The 15,896-nt window shown below is 45.7% G+C and overlaps 3 protein-coding genes across 3 annotated transcripts; 1 reads left to right on the top strand and 2 right to left on the bottom strand.

Annotated features, from left to right (window-relative positions):
- Window positions 1-10,012: 10,012 nt before the first annotated feature.
- LOC110291269 (histone H2B type 2-E) lies at window positions 10,013-12,933 on the bottom strand. Its single transcript, XM_021158312.2, has one exon. It carries the CDS (start codon window positions 12,710-12,712, stop codon window positions 12,332-12,334), a length of 381 nt encoding a protein of 126 aa, XP_021013971.1. The 5' UTR covers window positions 12,713-12,933; the 3' UTR covers window positions 10,013-12,331.
- A 58-nt stretch (window positions 12,934-12,991) lies between these two features.
- Window positions 12,992-13,424, top strand: LOC110291268 (histone H2A type 2-C). Its single transcript, XM_021158311.2, has one exon. The coding sequence runs from the start codon at window positions 13,034-13,036 to the stop codon at window positions 13,421-13,423; it is 390 nt and encodes a 129-aa protein (XP_021013970.1). The 5' UTR covers window positions 12,992-13,033; the 3' UTR covers window position 13,424.
- Window positions 13,425-13,436: 12 nt separating this feature from the next.
- LOC110291267 (histone H2A type 2-B) lies at window positions 13,437-14,019 on the bottom strand. The gene has a single exon (XM_021158309.2). The coding sequence runs from the start codon at window positions 13,959-13,961 to the stop codon at window positions 13,569-13,571; it is 393 nt and encodes a 130-aa protein (XP_021013968.1). The 5' UTR covers window positions 13,962-14,019; the 3' UTR covers window positions 13,437-13,568.
- Between the last annotated feature and the right edge of the window lie 1,877 nt (window positions 14,020-15,896).

The raw sequence follows: 15,896 nt of genomic DNA, 5'->3' as shown, positions 1-15,896 counted from the left end.
TCCTTTATAACTGAGTGTCTGAAAATAGTAAAATTGAGCTTTGATCAGAATGTTGTCTTAGCTCCATTCTTTCTTCCGCCCCGTCTAGATTCCTCTCTTTTCAGCTCGAACTGCCATTCTCAGTTGAACCGTTCGTGTTGTGGACTGCGGGCAGGCCGCAACAGTCTATGGTAATCATCCCTTTTGGGTTGACAGAAGACGGTGGGTCTGTTAAGTCAATAGGTCTCTTCCAAAGGTTTTTAATCTATTAGTCAGAGGATGCTAGTTCTGACACAGAGGTGAGCAAGGAACAGCTGTCCTGGAGGCTAAACAACATGGTAACAGACTCTGGATCTGAGCATTCCAATCTCTCCAAAGTACTCCAATTCTGATTGGTCAGTCTTTGCAGACACAGCTTCTTTCCAGGATTTCTTGTTCACACATCTGTTGACACAACCTTGGCCTGGCCTGGCCAATGTCTGCAATTCCCAGCTAGGCCCACGACTTGGCAAACCTCTTCTGCATGCTCAGGTCTCTCTAGCTCCTTGGTAGGCTGACTTTGTGGTCATCCTGTGAACTACCTCCTGATACCGAATCCCCGAGAAGCTCAGCTCACACATCCTGTTCCCCCCACCACTTAGACAGCACCAATGGACAACAGATAGCATTCTCAGATTCCAAAAAAGCTTGCCACCTCTGTCTTATCATTTTCTCCTGCATTATAGCATTGGCCTGGCCTAGCAACCTTGGCAAGCATGCCTCCTGTATTTTTCAGGTTAGAGGCCAGGCTCCTGGGGCACAATGGCCTTCCAGTTCCTGAGAGAAGGAAGCACTCCCTCAGGCAGTGAAATATCCAGACCACTGTGTTTCTCTGTATGCTTCCCTAGGAAACAGGGAAACTTGACAGGACAATTGGTCTTGGACATCAATCTCGTGTACCCTGTAGAGCTTACAAACACTGTATACTGGCAACTGCTACTATATTGATCTTGACAACTGCCACTATATGCTATTTCTAATAAGAGTATAAAAAGTCTGATTGCTCTCAATAAAATTGCCACAGCTGGACACCCACCCATCCTGGTTTAATTCCTGGTGGCCACATCAGGTAACCTTGGCCAGTAAATAAGTCCTGGCACTTTCATGGCCCAAGATCAGGAAACGCATAGCTGTCCTGGAGTAGTATGCCTTACCCACAAATAGCTAAAGTACATATTGTGGCATTAGCTGAAGGCACAGTTCCTAACCAGCACCCCCTCAATAGGATCCATGATTGAGTGGTGGTGCTATAGGAAGGGGTGCTCATTTGTGGTGGATTGAAAGATGCTCCCCCACCCTTAAAGCTCAATTTCAACCATATCTCAGTTCCTGGAGTATATAGAAATCATCTTATACAGCTAAGAGATTTTGTAAACATGGATAAATGAAGGACCTTGAGGTGGGCTCTTACCCAGGATCATCAGACTGGGCCCTACATGTAATCACAAGAGTTCTCATTAACGGAGGCAAGAGGGCCAATGGCAGAGAGCACAGCTGCAGAGACTTGGAGCATTGTGTCCAGGAGTCCAAACCTGCCGGGGATTTCCAGCTGCGGAGCTGAGGAACCGGTTCTTCTGCAGCCTCCACCAGGAAACAGTTCTATAGGCTCGTGTTTTAGTAGCCAAGACTCATTGGGGCTCCTGGCCTCTAAAAAGAGAATAAATCTGTGTTGCTTTTTAAGCCCCTAAGTTTATGGCTAGTCATTAAAGCTACAGGAATTACAGTGGCCTTGTGACGTCCTCAAAGAGATGTTCCTTCTTGTTTTGGATTAGAATCTGAAATACGATTAGCCATGAAGTATATTTGGCAGCCAAGAAGGGGAGGAAAGGTGTCAGCCAAGGAGGGGAAAAACCACTCAGTGATCCTTGACTGGCCACAGATGGCTCCCTGATGGCTCCTGCCCTGCCTCCCCCCACCCCGACTTGCTCAGTCAGAGTTTCTCAGGCGATCACTATCTCTGTGGGTGCTATAAATGGTATGGATGATATGTAGACTCCCCAGCCACAGACCTCCATTTGGGTCCCCAGACCCAGTCCAGGCCGAGGGGCCAAAAACTGACTTTAGGATGGGCCTGTGACAGCCAGAGTGGCAGCCTGTTTGTACAACGAGGAAAGCTCACACCACTTGCCAAAAGGATACTGGAGTCATTTTCTCAGTACTATAAATAGCATCAATTTACTTTTTCATAACGTACCGACTACTTTTATGTCAACTTTGATATAAGCTGTAAGTTATCTGAAAGGAGGAAACCTAAGTTGAAAAAAATTACTCCATAAAATCCGCTGTAGGGCATTTTCTTAATTAATGATTGATGGGGTGGGCTCAGCCCATTGTGGGTGGGGCCATCCTTGGGCTGGTGATCCTGAGTTCTATAAGAAATCAGAGTTCTATAAGCTAAGCAAGTCGTGAGGAGCAAGCCAGTAAGCAGCATACCTCCATGGCCTCTGCATCAGCTCCTGCCTCCAGGTCCCTGCCCTGCTTGAGTTATGGTCCTCACTTCCTTTGGTGATGGACAGGGATGTGGAAGGTTAAGCCAAGTAAACCCTTTCCTTTTCAAGGCACTTTAGCAATGGTCTTTCATCACAGCAATAGTAACCTTAAGACACACAAGTTTGGGGGGCTGGTGAAATGGCTCAGTGGGTAAGAGCACCCGACTGCTCTTCTGAAGGTCCAGAGTTCAAATCCCAGCAACCACATGGTGGCTCACAACCATCCGCAACGAGATCTGGCACCACTCTTCTGGAGTGTCTGAAGACAGCTACAGTGTACTTACATATAATAAATAAAATCTTTAAAAAAAAAAAAGACACACAAGTTTGGAGATTAGGCTGAGATAGAATTGTCATGTGACCTCCAAGGGCTCTCTCTCTCTCTAGTGATAACCCTTCCTTGCTTCTCTCAGTTCCCAGTGACTCCTGGTGTCCCTTGGCTCCGAGTGACAGAACTCCAGGCTCTGCCTTAGGTTTTACACCAACTTCTTCCCTGTATCTCTGTAGACCCAAACACTATCTTCTTTCTCTTGTATAACACCAATATTTTACTTTAAGGCCTAAATCTAGGGTTATTTCATTTTAAAAATCTATGCCTAGTTGTATATGTAAAAATTCTATTTCCAAATTGAAAAAAAAAAAAAATCAATGGACATACTGCAGTAGACCTTAACTGGGCCAGTAGATCTAAGCTACATGTGAAAAAAGTCTTATCTGAGGTAGGTGGTGCAAAAACCAACCTTGTACTTGAGTCAAGAGGTCGAGTGGAAGGCCTCAGGGATGGAAGTACTTGAGAGGATGGGGATCAGCCATAGCAACGGAAACCATTCACACCACTACACACTAAGGCTTGTCTGAATTTGGATGGGGAAAAAGCAAAAAGGAACTCCTGACAAGAAAGGTAATTAAAGGTGACTCTGGCCCTCCCTACCTGAGTGGCTGGTGACAGGGTACTTCACCATGGCAGGAATTTGGGAAAATGACCTGAATCCACAAGGTCACCTTGAGGGAGGACAGGGGATAGATAAAAAGGTAAAGAAGACAGAACGTTTGGCATCAGGTCTTGCATGAGCTGATGGCTCATGCTAAGCAATGTTATTAAGAACAGCATCTTATATAATGTTTGCAGGGGGAAAGTGGGCCAAGGTCAATAGAAAGCTAAATTAACAACAACAAAAAAATGCTGGCAAAGAGAATACAGGATACATCAGACACAGCTGCCCAGACTGATAACCACAGCCTTCAGGAGAGAAAGCCTAGAACCAAAATCTTAACTCCTTGGTAGCCCTGGCTTCATACTGAGACAGGACTTTGCCAAGTCTGCCTCTGAGGAAGGACACAGAACTAATGGTCCCTTTGTACGAATTTCATCAGGGTCTCTGAGAAAGTCTTGGTTCAGCCTGGCTCCCAACAGGAGCTCTTGACTGGAAGAAACCTAAGGTTGTGACAGAGCTCAGCTGTAACTGGAAAGGCCAAATAGCACTGTCCTTCAGGCAGCTGGGACTGTGGATCTGTGAAGAGAGCTAGAGACCCAAGTGGCTTTTCTCAACTCCCCAGAGGAGATATAGCAGGTTCTGGGAGTCCCTGGGGCAAGTTTATGCCCCAGGTTAGTCATCTGGGGAATACCTACAGCAGTTACAGATCTGATGGAGACAGGAAAGGAAGGCAGAGAGTCTTATCCTGAGACCAAAGAGGAAAATACAGAAATGTGATCTCTGCATGTGCTTCTCAGCAATAATATTCTACATTTCTCTTAAAGGTGTGTCTGACTTCCACGAATGCACCATGATATGTACATACCCTTACACACAAAATAAGTAAATGTATAAAGTTAAAGGTAAATACATAAAAATATGTATAGGGGAGTAGATGAAATCCTGAGGGAGTGTGTATTATTGGCATGGCCATGCCAAGGACCCCAGTACCCCAGATGCATAGAAATGGCAAAGCCTAGGTAAGGCTCAGAGGTGTGGCAAAACCTTCCTCTGGTCCGAATATGAGCGTTTATGAATGCTCAGTGTATGCAGAAACTATCCACCACAGCTTCCTCCTCCCAGAAGGAAACAGCAGGAGACCACTCCCCACAGTGACCAGCCACTGGCCCTAGCTAACCCCACCTCCTTGTGCTATGCTATGCATAATAAACACACAGTTCTGGATTGTGTAGTAGGTGCCCTCCCTCAAAGAGCACTGTCCACCCCATCACAGCTTTTTTGTCTGTCTGTCATTTCTTCATCCCCACATCAACCAGCCAAGTCTCCATGACCAAGGCCTCCAGGGGAGACACATGTATGAACAGCTCTTCAAATGATCATGTGCAAGCAGTTTTCTGTTCCTTTTTATTTTGTATTTGTTTATGTCTTTACTTATTTGTATATTTGTGACACTGCTGGATTAAATTCAGGACCTTGCACATATTAGATTATACTCTACCAAACCCTTGATTTTTAAATTTACTTTTGGGGTGTGTGTGTGTGTGTTTGTGGGTGTGTGTTTGTGTGTGTGTTTGTGCATGTTTGTGTGTGTGTGTGTTTGTGTGTGTGTGTGTTTGTGCATGTTTGTGTGTGTGTGTGTTTGTGTGTGTGTTTGTGCGTGTTTGTGTGTGTGTGTGTTTGTGTGTGTATTTGTGTGTGTGCTTGTGTGTGTGTGTTTGTGTGTGTATTTGTGTGTGTGCTTGTGTGTGTGTGTGAATATGTGAGCACATGTGCCACGGAGCATGTGTGTCAATCAGAGGATAGCTCTCAGGAGTCAGGTCCCTATTTTCTTCACGTGAGTCCTGGGGATTGAACTTGGGCTGTCAGGCTTGGGAGCAAGTGTCTTCACCCACTGAGCCATCTCAATGGCACAAGGCCTTGTAGTTTTGAGACAGAGCCTTTCTATGTAGCCCAGGCTAGACTCTGGTTCCCCTGCTTCTGCCTCCCAAGTGTTAGGCTTGCAGGCCTGTGCCATCACACCTGAGGTGATGTACAATTTTTGGGTGGTACTAGGACTTGAACCTAGGGCCTCCTGTGTGTGAGGCAAGCTCTCTGCCTCACACAGCCCCAAAGCAGACTGAAAATTGAAATTGTGTGTCGGGAGCCCTGGCACAAAACAACTGACGAGCACTGAACTATTTTCCTTTGTGTTTCTTTGGAAAGCAGAATTCTGAAGTGGTCTCGGGGCTGCTGGCCTCTGCCAGCCCTGTTCAATCCTCTTCCTCCCCTCAGAGGCGGAATCTGAGACTTATTTGTAGTTAGGAAAAATAGGACAGGAGCTGGGGAGATGGTTCAGAGGTTAAGAGCACTTGCTGCTCTTACAGGGGACCCAGGTTCAGTCCCCAGCACCCACATGGTGGCTTCAAACAGTGCAATAACAGAGGAGCTGGCACTGCACATGTGTAGTGCAGGAAAACACTAATACATATAAAATAAAAACACGTCGAGTGTGTGTGTGTGTGTGTGTGAATTGATTGTGGTGGAATATTCTTGTATCCCTCAGATTCTGGATTTAAGAAGCAGAGTGTCTTAGTATCCTATGGCTATGAACAGACACCATGGCCAAAGAAACCATTTCATTGGGGGTGGCTTACAGGTCAGAGGTTCAGTCCATTGTAGTCACGGTGGGAAGCCTGGCAGCATCCAGGCAGACATGGTGCTGGAGAAGAAGCTGAGAGTTCTATGTCTGGATCTACAGGCAGCAGCAGGAGAGACGCCGGGCCTGCCTGGGGCCCTTGAAACCTCAAAGTTCATGCCCAGTGACACAGTTCTTCTGACAAGGCCACGCCTCCTAAAACCACTCTAAGCTTTCAAATATAAGAGTCTATGGGGCCATTCCTACTCAAACACCACACTGAGGGAAAGTTTGAAGACAATCTGGCCTACATAGCAAGATCTTAAAAAAAAAAAAAAAAAAAAAAAAAGACAATGTGGAGATGGGGTGGGGCTGAAGGGAAAGCTAGTAATTGACAAAAACCACAAGCCTTTCCTGGTGTAAACGGGTGCTGGGATCGAAGGCCTGTACCACCAGACCCAGCTTGGTGTTCACAGTTACGACTAATTATGTTTTTAATGAGACTGGGGATAGTGGAGTCCCAATCCCAGATCTGTAGGTGAGTCCTCTAACCCCAGGGACTTTCAGACTTTTTGTTGTTCTTGTTCTTGTTGCCTTTAATTTAAATTGGTTGCTGTTTGCATTATTGAGATATTTTTTCCTAAACTATCTCCTCTCAGAATCAGCTGCAATGCATTGAGAGTCTCGTAGGTTCTAAGGTAAAGGTATTGTGAAATACATTGTTGTGTTAGGGTTGGATTTACTGGTTTTGTTTTATTTGATAGTTTTGTTTGGTTGATTTTTGTTGTTTATTTGTTTTGTTTTGTTTTTGGTGGGGTGGCCTTTTAAGACAGGACATCACCTTGTAGCCCAGGATGACATCAAACTCCAAATCCCCCTACCCCAGCTCCCACGGGACTCAGTTACAGGTGTGTCCCACCACACCGGACTGCTGTTCTGTCTACTTCTATTTTATGGATTTTTATTTTTATTTTATTTTTGGAGGTTGTTTTCTTGTGTTTGTTTGTATTTGAGACAGGGCCTCACATTGTAACACATGCCGGTCTAGAACGCACTATGTAGTCAAAAATGGCCTCAGGTTTGTAACAGCTCTCCTGCCTCGAAATCCTTAGGGCTGAGAAGATTTCTGAGGTATCAGAGAGAGAGGTGAACTGGGAAGAGAATGAAAACTCAGTTCAGATTGAATCAGCAACTTTGATCAAGAGTTTTCTTAAACATCTGGTATCAGGCAGTTTATTCTCAACATATTTAAACCCAGTATAATTTGGGGGGGAAAAGTTTCCTGGTATAATACAATCCCTGATGTTCAACGGGGCATAACTACATTGAAACTTAGGATACATGTCATGTCTTTCAAGGAGATAGATAGGTTCCAGAGAGGCTACCTATAACTTAGGAGCCTAGGGAAGGCTCTGGCCTGGTCTCTGTCATACAGATTGCATAGAGGTCATTTGAGCTATTAGTTACCTCTGGTCCTGGTGGTGGAAGTTTGGGGGTACCCCTGGCTATAAGTTAGGTATCACTGAACCTGGTTGTGGAAGCTTGGTGAGCCTCTGGCTGTAAGGACCATTTAAATTACTAGCCACCTCGGGTCTGCAGCTTGCTATGACCTGGCCCAGCAGGTCACCGGGCTATTACTCACTTCCCATTTCCAGCCTTCTGGATGGAAAAACAGGTTTTTCTCGTTGGAAAGACAATCACGCATGTTTAGCATTCCTGGTTTCTCTGGAGATCTGTGGGGTCAGGGACTTCTATGCCACCCTCCCAACAGTGCTAGGGCTCTGTCTACCAGACGTAGAGCTGGAGAGTAGCTGAGGGTTCTACATCCAGATTCTCTAACAGCAAGAAGAGAAACTTCTAAACCCACTCCCAGTGACACACTTCCTCCAAGAGGGCTCCATCTCCTAATCCCTGCCAAGAGACACCACTCCCTCATGACTTTCAAATCTGGGAGCTGACTGGGCCGATTCTAGTCAAACCACAGCAGCAATAGAAAAGTAACTGTTGAGGAGGTTGGTCTGTTGCTATGTGTACAAATGCTAAATTCCGAGCCCCAAGATCTGGATGCAATCCAGACAAGTGCATTTTCACCTATGATGGCCTCTGCTGTGTAAACCTTGCTCCCCAAACTTAAAACTAATTAGTTAATAAAAGGCTAGAGCCTGTGATTGGGAAGTAGAGAGAGGAAGGCAGGACTTTAGCATCGACTGAGGGGACTCAAGAGAGACCAGGGGGGAGAGGAAGAAAGAAAGGAGAGGATGAGGTCACCGTGAGACAGGATGGATCATGATCACGTGGCCAGGAGAAGTGTACCCTGAGGACAGGCTGATGGAGCGGAAGTAGCCTGAGCAGACTCAAACAGCAAGGAACAAGAGGCATAAGGTTTGGATAGAGGTGAGAACAGCATAGAACCTGCCCAGTCTAGGCTTACATCATGTAAATAAAATACCAGGTTTCTGTGTCTTTTATACGGACTAGCTAGAATAAATATTTCATTTACAAGTAACTAAGGCAGCGTCCTTCCGACGGTAAATGAGAGCGCCTTCCATGACACTTTCTGTGTCAGTACTTCCGTCTTTCAGTATTCACCACTATTTATTATGGTCACTGATTGAATATCGTTCTTTCCTTTCAGTTACTAAAAGTCTAAAGAGCCAGAAACCACTCTGCTCTGTTTAATCTGCATCATCCCTGCCTGGGAGGTTGCCTGCCGTCTAACAAACAGGTTTTTGTTTGTTTGGTTTTTTTCTCAAGACAGGGTCTATGTAGTCCTGTTTGTCCTAGAGCTCCCTATGGAGACCAGGCTCACAGAGATTCTCCTGCCTTCCCAGGGCTGGGATTTTTAAACTTGTGCTACCACAGTTGCTTGGAACCATTTTCTTTGTCGCTATATGGATTAAATGAAAGCTCTCACACATGGAAAGCCAGCACTCTACCTCTTGGAGCCACCTCAGTTCTCCCTAAGGTTTCCAGGCAGGTTTTGACTTTGTGATCCTCCTGCTTCAGACCCTGGTTAAGCCAATTGCAGGCTTGCTTGTAACACAAGGCCCAACTCCAAAAATTCTTAAATTAATTAGTGACACTACACCTGATAATGCTTCTGAGTGTAAGAGAAAGAAATGGCCTAGAGGCCATTAATGTTACTATTGAGAGACACTTATAAATGTAGACATTCCCAATCAAACACACTAAAGCTGATTGAACCTAGCTGCCCTAATCACAATGGCAATCTTTTCATTAAAGGGCAATTTCTGAAGATAAATAAGGACTAAATAGAATAAAAATAACACTGGAGGGTAGTATAGAAGGTGAAGTGTGGATACTTCAACCCCCTCTACCCAAATGAAGAGAGGTGGGGTCAAGGTTTTCAGGGAGCAATCCTACCTTCTCAAGTCCTGTAAAACTAAACTGGGGACTTGAGAAAACTAAACTCTCTAAACAGTTTATGAGGAAAAGCAGTGTCATGCCTGTTCCCTTAGCTATAAAACGGGAGATAATAATGGAACTTACTCCATAAAGTTCCCAGTGAAGATCAAATGAGCCAATATGTTGAAAGGGCTTAGAACACTCCCTAGCACAGGTGTTGGCTAAACTACAAGGGATTCTATTTCACGTTCTCTTGTTTGTAATACTTTTTATTTGTGGTCATTATTTCTCAATCTCGAGGCATTAACAATGGCCATGCCATAGATATTCCAACCCCAATGCACCTCTGAGGTAATGCCCAGCTAGAAGCAGGTGTGTGCTTTAATGTACGGGGGGTTGAACCTAAGGCCTCAGTGCATTCTGGCCAAACCTTCCAAGCTACACCCCTAAGCTCTGACTAATGGCTTATAAATCCTTCAAATCAAAGGCACCCAGCTTTTCCACAAGCCCAACCACAAATGGCTATATCTACTCATTTTATTTATTTATTTTTGAGAAAATGAATTGCATAGAAAACAATCCAGCAAAGATTTGAAGCTAATCAGTAACTTTATTAATGATAATCCCAGTGTCTACCCACTTGAAAATGCACATGCAGTGAATGGATTTATTCGATCTATGACAATGTCTGGAACTCTCTTTTGGATCCACAAAGCTCCTGCAATCAGCTCCAATGACCCTTACCACAAAGCTCCTGCAATCAGCTCCAATGACCCTTACCACAAAGCTCCTGCAATCAGCTCCAATGACCCTTACCACAAAGCTCCTGCAATCAGCTCCAATGACCCTTACCACAAAGCAGAACTGAGAAAGCGATCAGAGCATCAAGAATCTTCACCAAAAAAAACCCCAAGACTTCAAAGGAAAAACTCAGTATGCTACACTCCCCACAAAGGAAAACCAAGGCCGTTGTCTTCAGGTAGGAGACAAGAGTGGATGGTATTGGCGCAAGGGTTGGCCTACGGACCAACCTATTTAGCTTCTACTACCTTCACTATTCGCTCCATAACCTACCTATCCTGTAGACCCTCTGAAATGTAAATGATTGGGACAATTGTAAATTGGAAGTTCATCTTAGTAGAGGATAGAAAAATTAAGAATGGGGATGGTGGTGGCAGTAAAATGTCTCTCTCCCAAAGGCCAATGCTCTCCATTTAATACAAACCCAAGAGCTTCCTCTAAATTGTCAAAATTAAGGGAACTATTATGGCCAGTCCCTAGTAAACACACACACACTCGAGCATAAACACATGGCTTACGGGCTGGGGTTCAATGGCTGTCTACCAACGGAAGGTCCAATAATCCAGTAGTTGTTCAGTCCACAAGGCTGGGTGTCTCAGCTGGTCTTCAGTGTATGGCAGAATCCCAAGTAAGTAGGGCTCTAATGCCAGTTCAGGAACAGACTTGCCATCTCCAGCAAGCAAGCAAAGAACAAGCTTCCTTCTTCCATGTCCTTAATAGAAGCTGCCAGCTGGCGTGACCCAGATTAAAGGTGGAAAAGAACCAGATTAAAAATGGTTCTTCTCATTTCAAATTATGGAATTAAGAAAAAAAAAAGTCCCTCACAGGTGTACCCAGCTGCTTGGGTTAAGAACCAAGAACAGCGACCACAGTAACGATAACTAAAGACAAATTTGGGGGAAAAAAATCCCCAAAACATTTCCTTTCCAACATGTCTTCACATACATCAAATGGACAAGGTCTCTGCCACCCCCACCTTAACATAAAAATTAATTCAATAAGTAATTTTAAAAAGCAGTGATATAGGCCCCTTGGTCTTGCAAAATTTATATGCCTCAGTACAGGGGAACACCAGGGCCAAGAAGTGGGAGTGGGTGGGTAGAGGAGTTGGGTGGGGGAGGGTATGGGGGACTTTGGGATAGTATTTGAAATGTAAATGAAGAAAATACCTAATAAAATATATTTTTTTAAAAAGCAGTGAATTCAATAAGTAATTTTAAAAGTAGCATCTGCTGTGGTTGAGGCACTGATGGGCTCTGGAGGTATAAAACTGTCAAGCCCAGCTTGATCAGCAACAGTGTAAACAAGAAAGCAAAGGGAACTTGAGACAACTTCTCCTGGAGACAGGACAGGAGGGAAAGAGCTGATTCCTGCGTGTGTGGATTCGAAAGAGCGCTTCATGGGCCCAGAGAGAAAAGCAGCAATAGCCTGCGGTAATCTCACTGCAGAGGGTAAAGCAAAGAATTAAAAGGAAAAACAAAAACAAAAACAAAAACAGAACAAAACAAACCAAGCCAGCCACGAACAGGGATTCTAAAGCCTGAGAGAGAACCAGAACCGACTTCTACCAAATCGGCAGCAACGTGGAACATTCGTGTTTGTAAGTCAGTAAATTAGAGGGACACCACCCTAAGTACCCCGTAACCGCTGGTGCCCAGGACACAAGTAAAGGGACAGAGCGGTTTCAGTTGTAGACGGCTGGTACCCAGCATTCGCTGACACAGACTTAGCTGTGTCCTGGAGCCCTCTAATATCCAGGGTAAGGAAACCATCTCACTTTAAGTCGACAAGTAAAAGGTACCCCGACACAAGAGCCTAGAACACGGGAACAGGACCCAGAGACCCACCTCCATTATCCTAATTTAAAAAGAACACCAGGAAGCTAAGTAGGGTGCAGCAAACTGCAAACAGATACCCACAGGGGAACTCAAAACCACAAAGGCTTAAAACTTCTGAAGTATACCTTTTTCAAGACCCTTGGAGTAACTTTGAAATAGGAACTAGAAACTAATGCAAGTGGACAAAGCTCTCTCCTGATTTGAACGGGCGACTGACTAAGAGACTTTAAAGATCAAAAGGGCCAGCGAGCGCCTCATCCAGGGAGGCCTCTACTTGGCGCTGGTGTACTTGGTGACGGCCTTGGTGCCTTCCGACACGGCGTGCTTTGCCAGTTCTCCGGGCAGTAGAAGGCGCACCGACGTCTGGATCTCCCGCGATGTGATTGTAGACCGCTTGTTGTAATGCGCCAGGCGAGAAGCCTCATTTGCTATACGCTCAAAGATGTCATTGACAAACGAGTTCATGATGCCCATGGCCTTGGACGAGATGCCGGTGTCCGGGTGCACCTGCTTCAGCACTTTGTACACATAGATGGAGTAGCTCTCCTTGCGGCTGCGCTTGCGCTTCTTGCCATCTTTCTTTTGCGCCTTGGTGACAGCCTTCTTGGAACCCTTCTTGGGAGCCGGGACAGATTTGGCCAGTTCAGGCATGATTAAAAGCAAACAATGGAAAACAGTCTAGTAAGTAGAAAAACAACCAGGGACCCGGAGGACTTGAGCCCTTTATGAACGCCTTATGCAAATTAGGTCTCAAAGTACTTTTAATTTCCATTGGCCCATACGCGAAACTTGCGTTTTCAGTACAAGCCTAAAATTTCAGATTTCATTGGACTTCTCTGGGGCCAAATAACCACCAATGAAAAGCTCCATCCTGACCCCACCCCTAGGAGCGCCTATAAAGGCCTTAGAGACAAACCAACCTAGCTTTACAGAAGTTGTCACCTCGGTTTGTCTTACAATATACTTTAAGTTATGTCTGGTCGTGGCAAACAGGGAGGCAAGGCCCGCGCCAAAGCCAAGTCGCGGTCTTCCCGGGCCGGGCTGCAGTTCCCGGTGGGGCGTGTGCACCGGCTGCTGCGCAAGGGCAACTACGCGGAGCGTGTGGGCGCCGGCGCGCCGGTGTACATGGCGGCGGTGCTGGAGTACCTAACGGCCGAGATCTTGGAGCTGGCGGGCAACGCGGCCCGCGACAACAAGAAGACGCGCATCATCCCGCGCCACCTGCAGCTGGCCATCCGCAACGACGAGGAGCTCAACAAGCTGCTGGGCAAAGTGACGATCGCACAGGGCGGCGTCCTGCCCAACATCCAGGCCGTGCTGCTGCCCAAGAAGACCGAGAGCCACAAGGCTAAGAGCAAGTGAAACTCAACACGAATCCAAAAAGGCTCTTTTTAGAGCCACCAAGTCTTTACAAAGGAGCTAGCTAACGCGCCAGTTTGTGACCAGCCCTTTGGGTGACACTTTGGTGGCTCTTAAAAGAGCCTTTTTGTGTGAAAAGGGATAATAGTTATTTGTTCTTTCCAGGCTTATGACTCTCCGTTTTCTTCGGTAGTAAGACAGCCTGAATATTGGGGAGGACCCCGCCCTGGGCGATGGTGACTCCCCCTAGTAACTTGTTGAGCTCCTCATCGTTCCTCACTGCTAGCTGCAGATGGCGCGGGATGATGCGGGTCTTCTTGTTGTCGCGGGCCGCGTTGCCCGCCAGCTCCAGGATCTCGGCCGTTAGGTACTCCAGCACCGCCGCCATGTACACCGGCGCGCCGGCGCCCACACGCTCCGCGTAGTTGCCCTTGCGCAGCAGCCGGTGCACACGCCCCACCGGGAACTGTAGCCCGGCCCGGGAAGACCGCGACTTGGCCTTGGCCCGGGCCTTGCCTCCTTGCTTGCCACGGCCAGACATGGCGGGATCGGCAATTACTGCTGCTTTTTCCAAGGGAAGGATATGGAAAGGTGAAGCAATTTGGTGTCATTTATAAGATCTATAGGGAGGGGTGAAGGAAAAGTAGCTTGATTGGCTTAAAATGGAGCTGTCTCCAACAGCCAATGGGAAAGCAGAAGCTAGACTCGGTGGTTTACATCCTGCAGTACAGGAAATGACGGATTTTTTGAAAAAGGAATTTACCAATCGATGAGAGCCACATTTAAAGGCCCCTACTTACATCGTAGGACATTTAAGGGCAGAATTTTTGCGGAGCTGTTTACTGTGGTAACTTATAGAGGTTTGTTTTATTTGCCCAGTTTAGAGCTGAAAAATCTAAACAACCAACCAAGAGCACAAAACTCGAAACACTCCGCTTGAAGTATTGGATTTTGCTCTGTCCCCACTCCCACCCCGGAACTTTAAATTACTCTCCATGTCTCACACAAGCAGGCTCCGTAAAGGAATTAGGGAAGTCGCTTCGCTTCCTTACCCTTGACAGTGGCTTCCCATCATTGCCCCTGAGTCGTTTGACCAAGGGCTAGATGACATTGTATTCATCGTCTTTGACCTCTAGGAGGTGTCTGCCACCACCTTTTCCCTCTAGCTTTTAAGATGTCCTCTTTTGATCTCCTGGGGTTTTCTTTACCCTGCTCCGGTTCTCTCACCACTTCTAAATCCGCGAGTTCAGCTGAACTGTCCTATCCCAGCTCTTCCCTCTGGCGAGGCTTACAAGCTTCCAGCTAATTCAGATTCGCTTCACAAGCTCAGACTCCGGTATCGGGCGTTTACTAGATGTTTAACTCGTTTGTCTCAACAAGCATCATATTAGCATCTGAAACATGAACTCTGCATTCCTCTGCCCTATCCCAAGAATTGCACCCAAAAACTTTCAGGTACCAAGATAAGACGGTGCGGGGTGAGCGGTGAGGGAGCCTGTTAAGGGAACTGTATCTAATTCTAGAAGTTACAGTTACATTCTAAACTATTTTTAAGTTTGCAGGGTATTTTGTTAGCATTAGACAGCCATTCTGCTATGCAAGTTCTAACAACATTAACTTTTGAGGCATTTGGGGCTGAGAACAAAACCCAGATAACAGGAAAATCCCGTACACATATCCCTGGCACCTTGTGAGGCTCTGCTTGAAGAGTCAGTGAACCCCCTCACCTTGACCTCTGGTTTTCTTCTCAGTGATCTGAGTTGTGAAGAAGGCTAATGGGACAAAGATCGCTGAACCCAAGTGTGATTCACCCTGTGATATAGGCCATCTACAAAGTGTTTTGTGGATAAAGAAAAAAGGGCTCAAGGGGATTTAGACCCTTGTTAAAGGGCATTGTAGTCCCTCTCTAACCCAAGTGTTTCAGACTCAGAATATACTCTTTATGACTTTATTCATAATCTTTCACTAACCAGATATTGGGCATAATGAAGTAACTTGTCCACCATTACTTTCCTCTATAAAGGAAAATTATTTTGAGATTTTAAATTTCATACAAAATCTTATTAGGTAAGTCTACATAGGCCAGTATGTAATTGTCTATTGCTCCCTAGAGCTCCCTTGCTTGAATTTTAGCCAGAGCCTTCCTAGAAGAGACAAACTGCTACGCACTCTGGTCGAGTCAGCTTGACAGGCCGAGAGGCCTGGAAGCCACTCCCAAGGCAGAGAGTTTCAAGGAAACTCACCTCCTAGAGTCTGGGGTTCTCTCTAACCCATACACTCATATTCCATTCCCGCGTTAGTCTGGTGTATGGATCTCTTTTAAGACACCTTTAGTTACTAATGGTCATGACATACACATAAATGGGCTGAACTTGATAAGTTAAACTTGTTAATTCTATTATTTATTCATTCATTTTATTTATTTTTATTTTATTTATTTATTTTTGGTTTTTCGAGACAGGGTTTCTCTGTATAG

Source organism: Mus caroli, chromosome 3 (genome assembly GCF_900094665.2).
Source record: "Mus caroli chromosome 3, CAROLI_EIJ_v1.1, whole genome shotgun sequence".
Taxonomy (NCBI): domain Eukaryota; kingdom Metazoa; phylum Chordata; class Mammalia; order Rodentia; family Muridae; genus Mus; species Mus caroli.
Note: the sequence above shows the minus strand (reverse complement) of the source record. Positions and strands in the feature narration are given on the sequence as shown.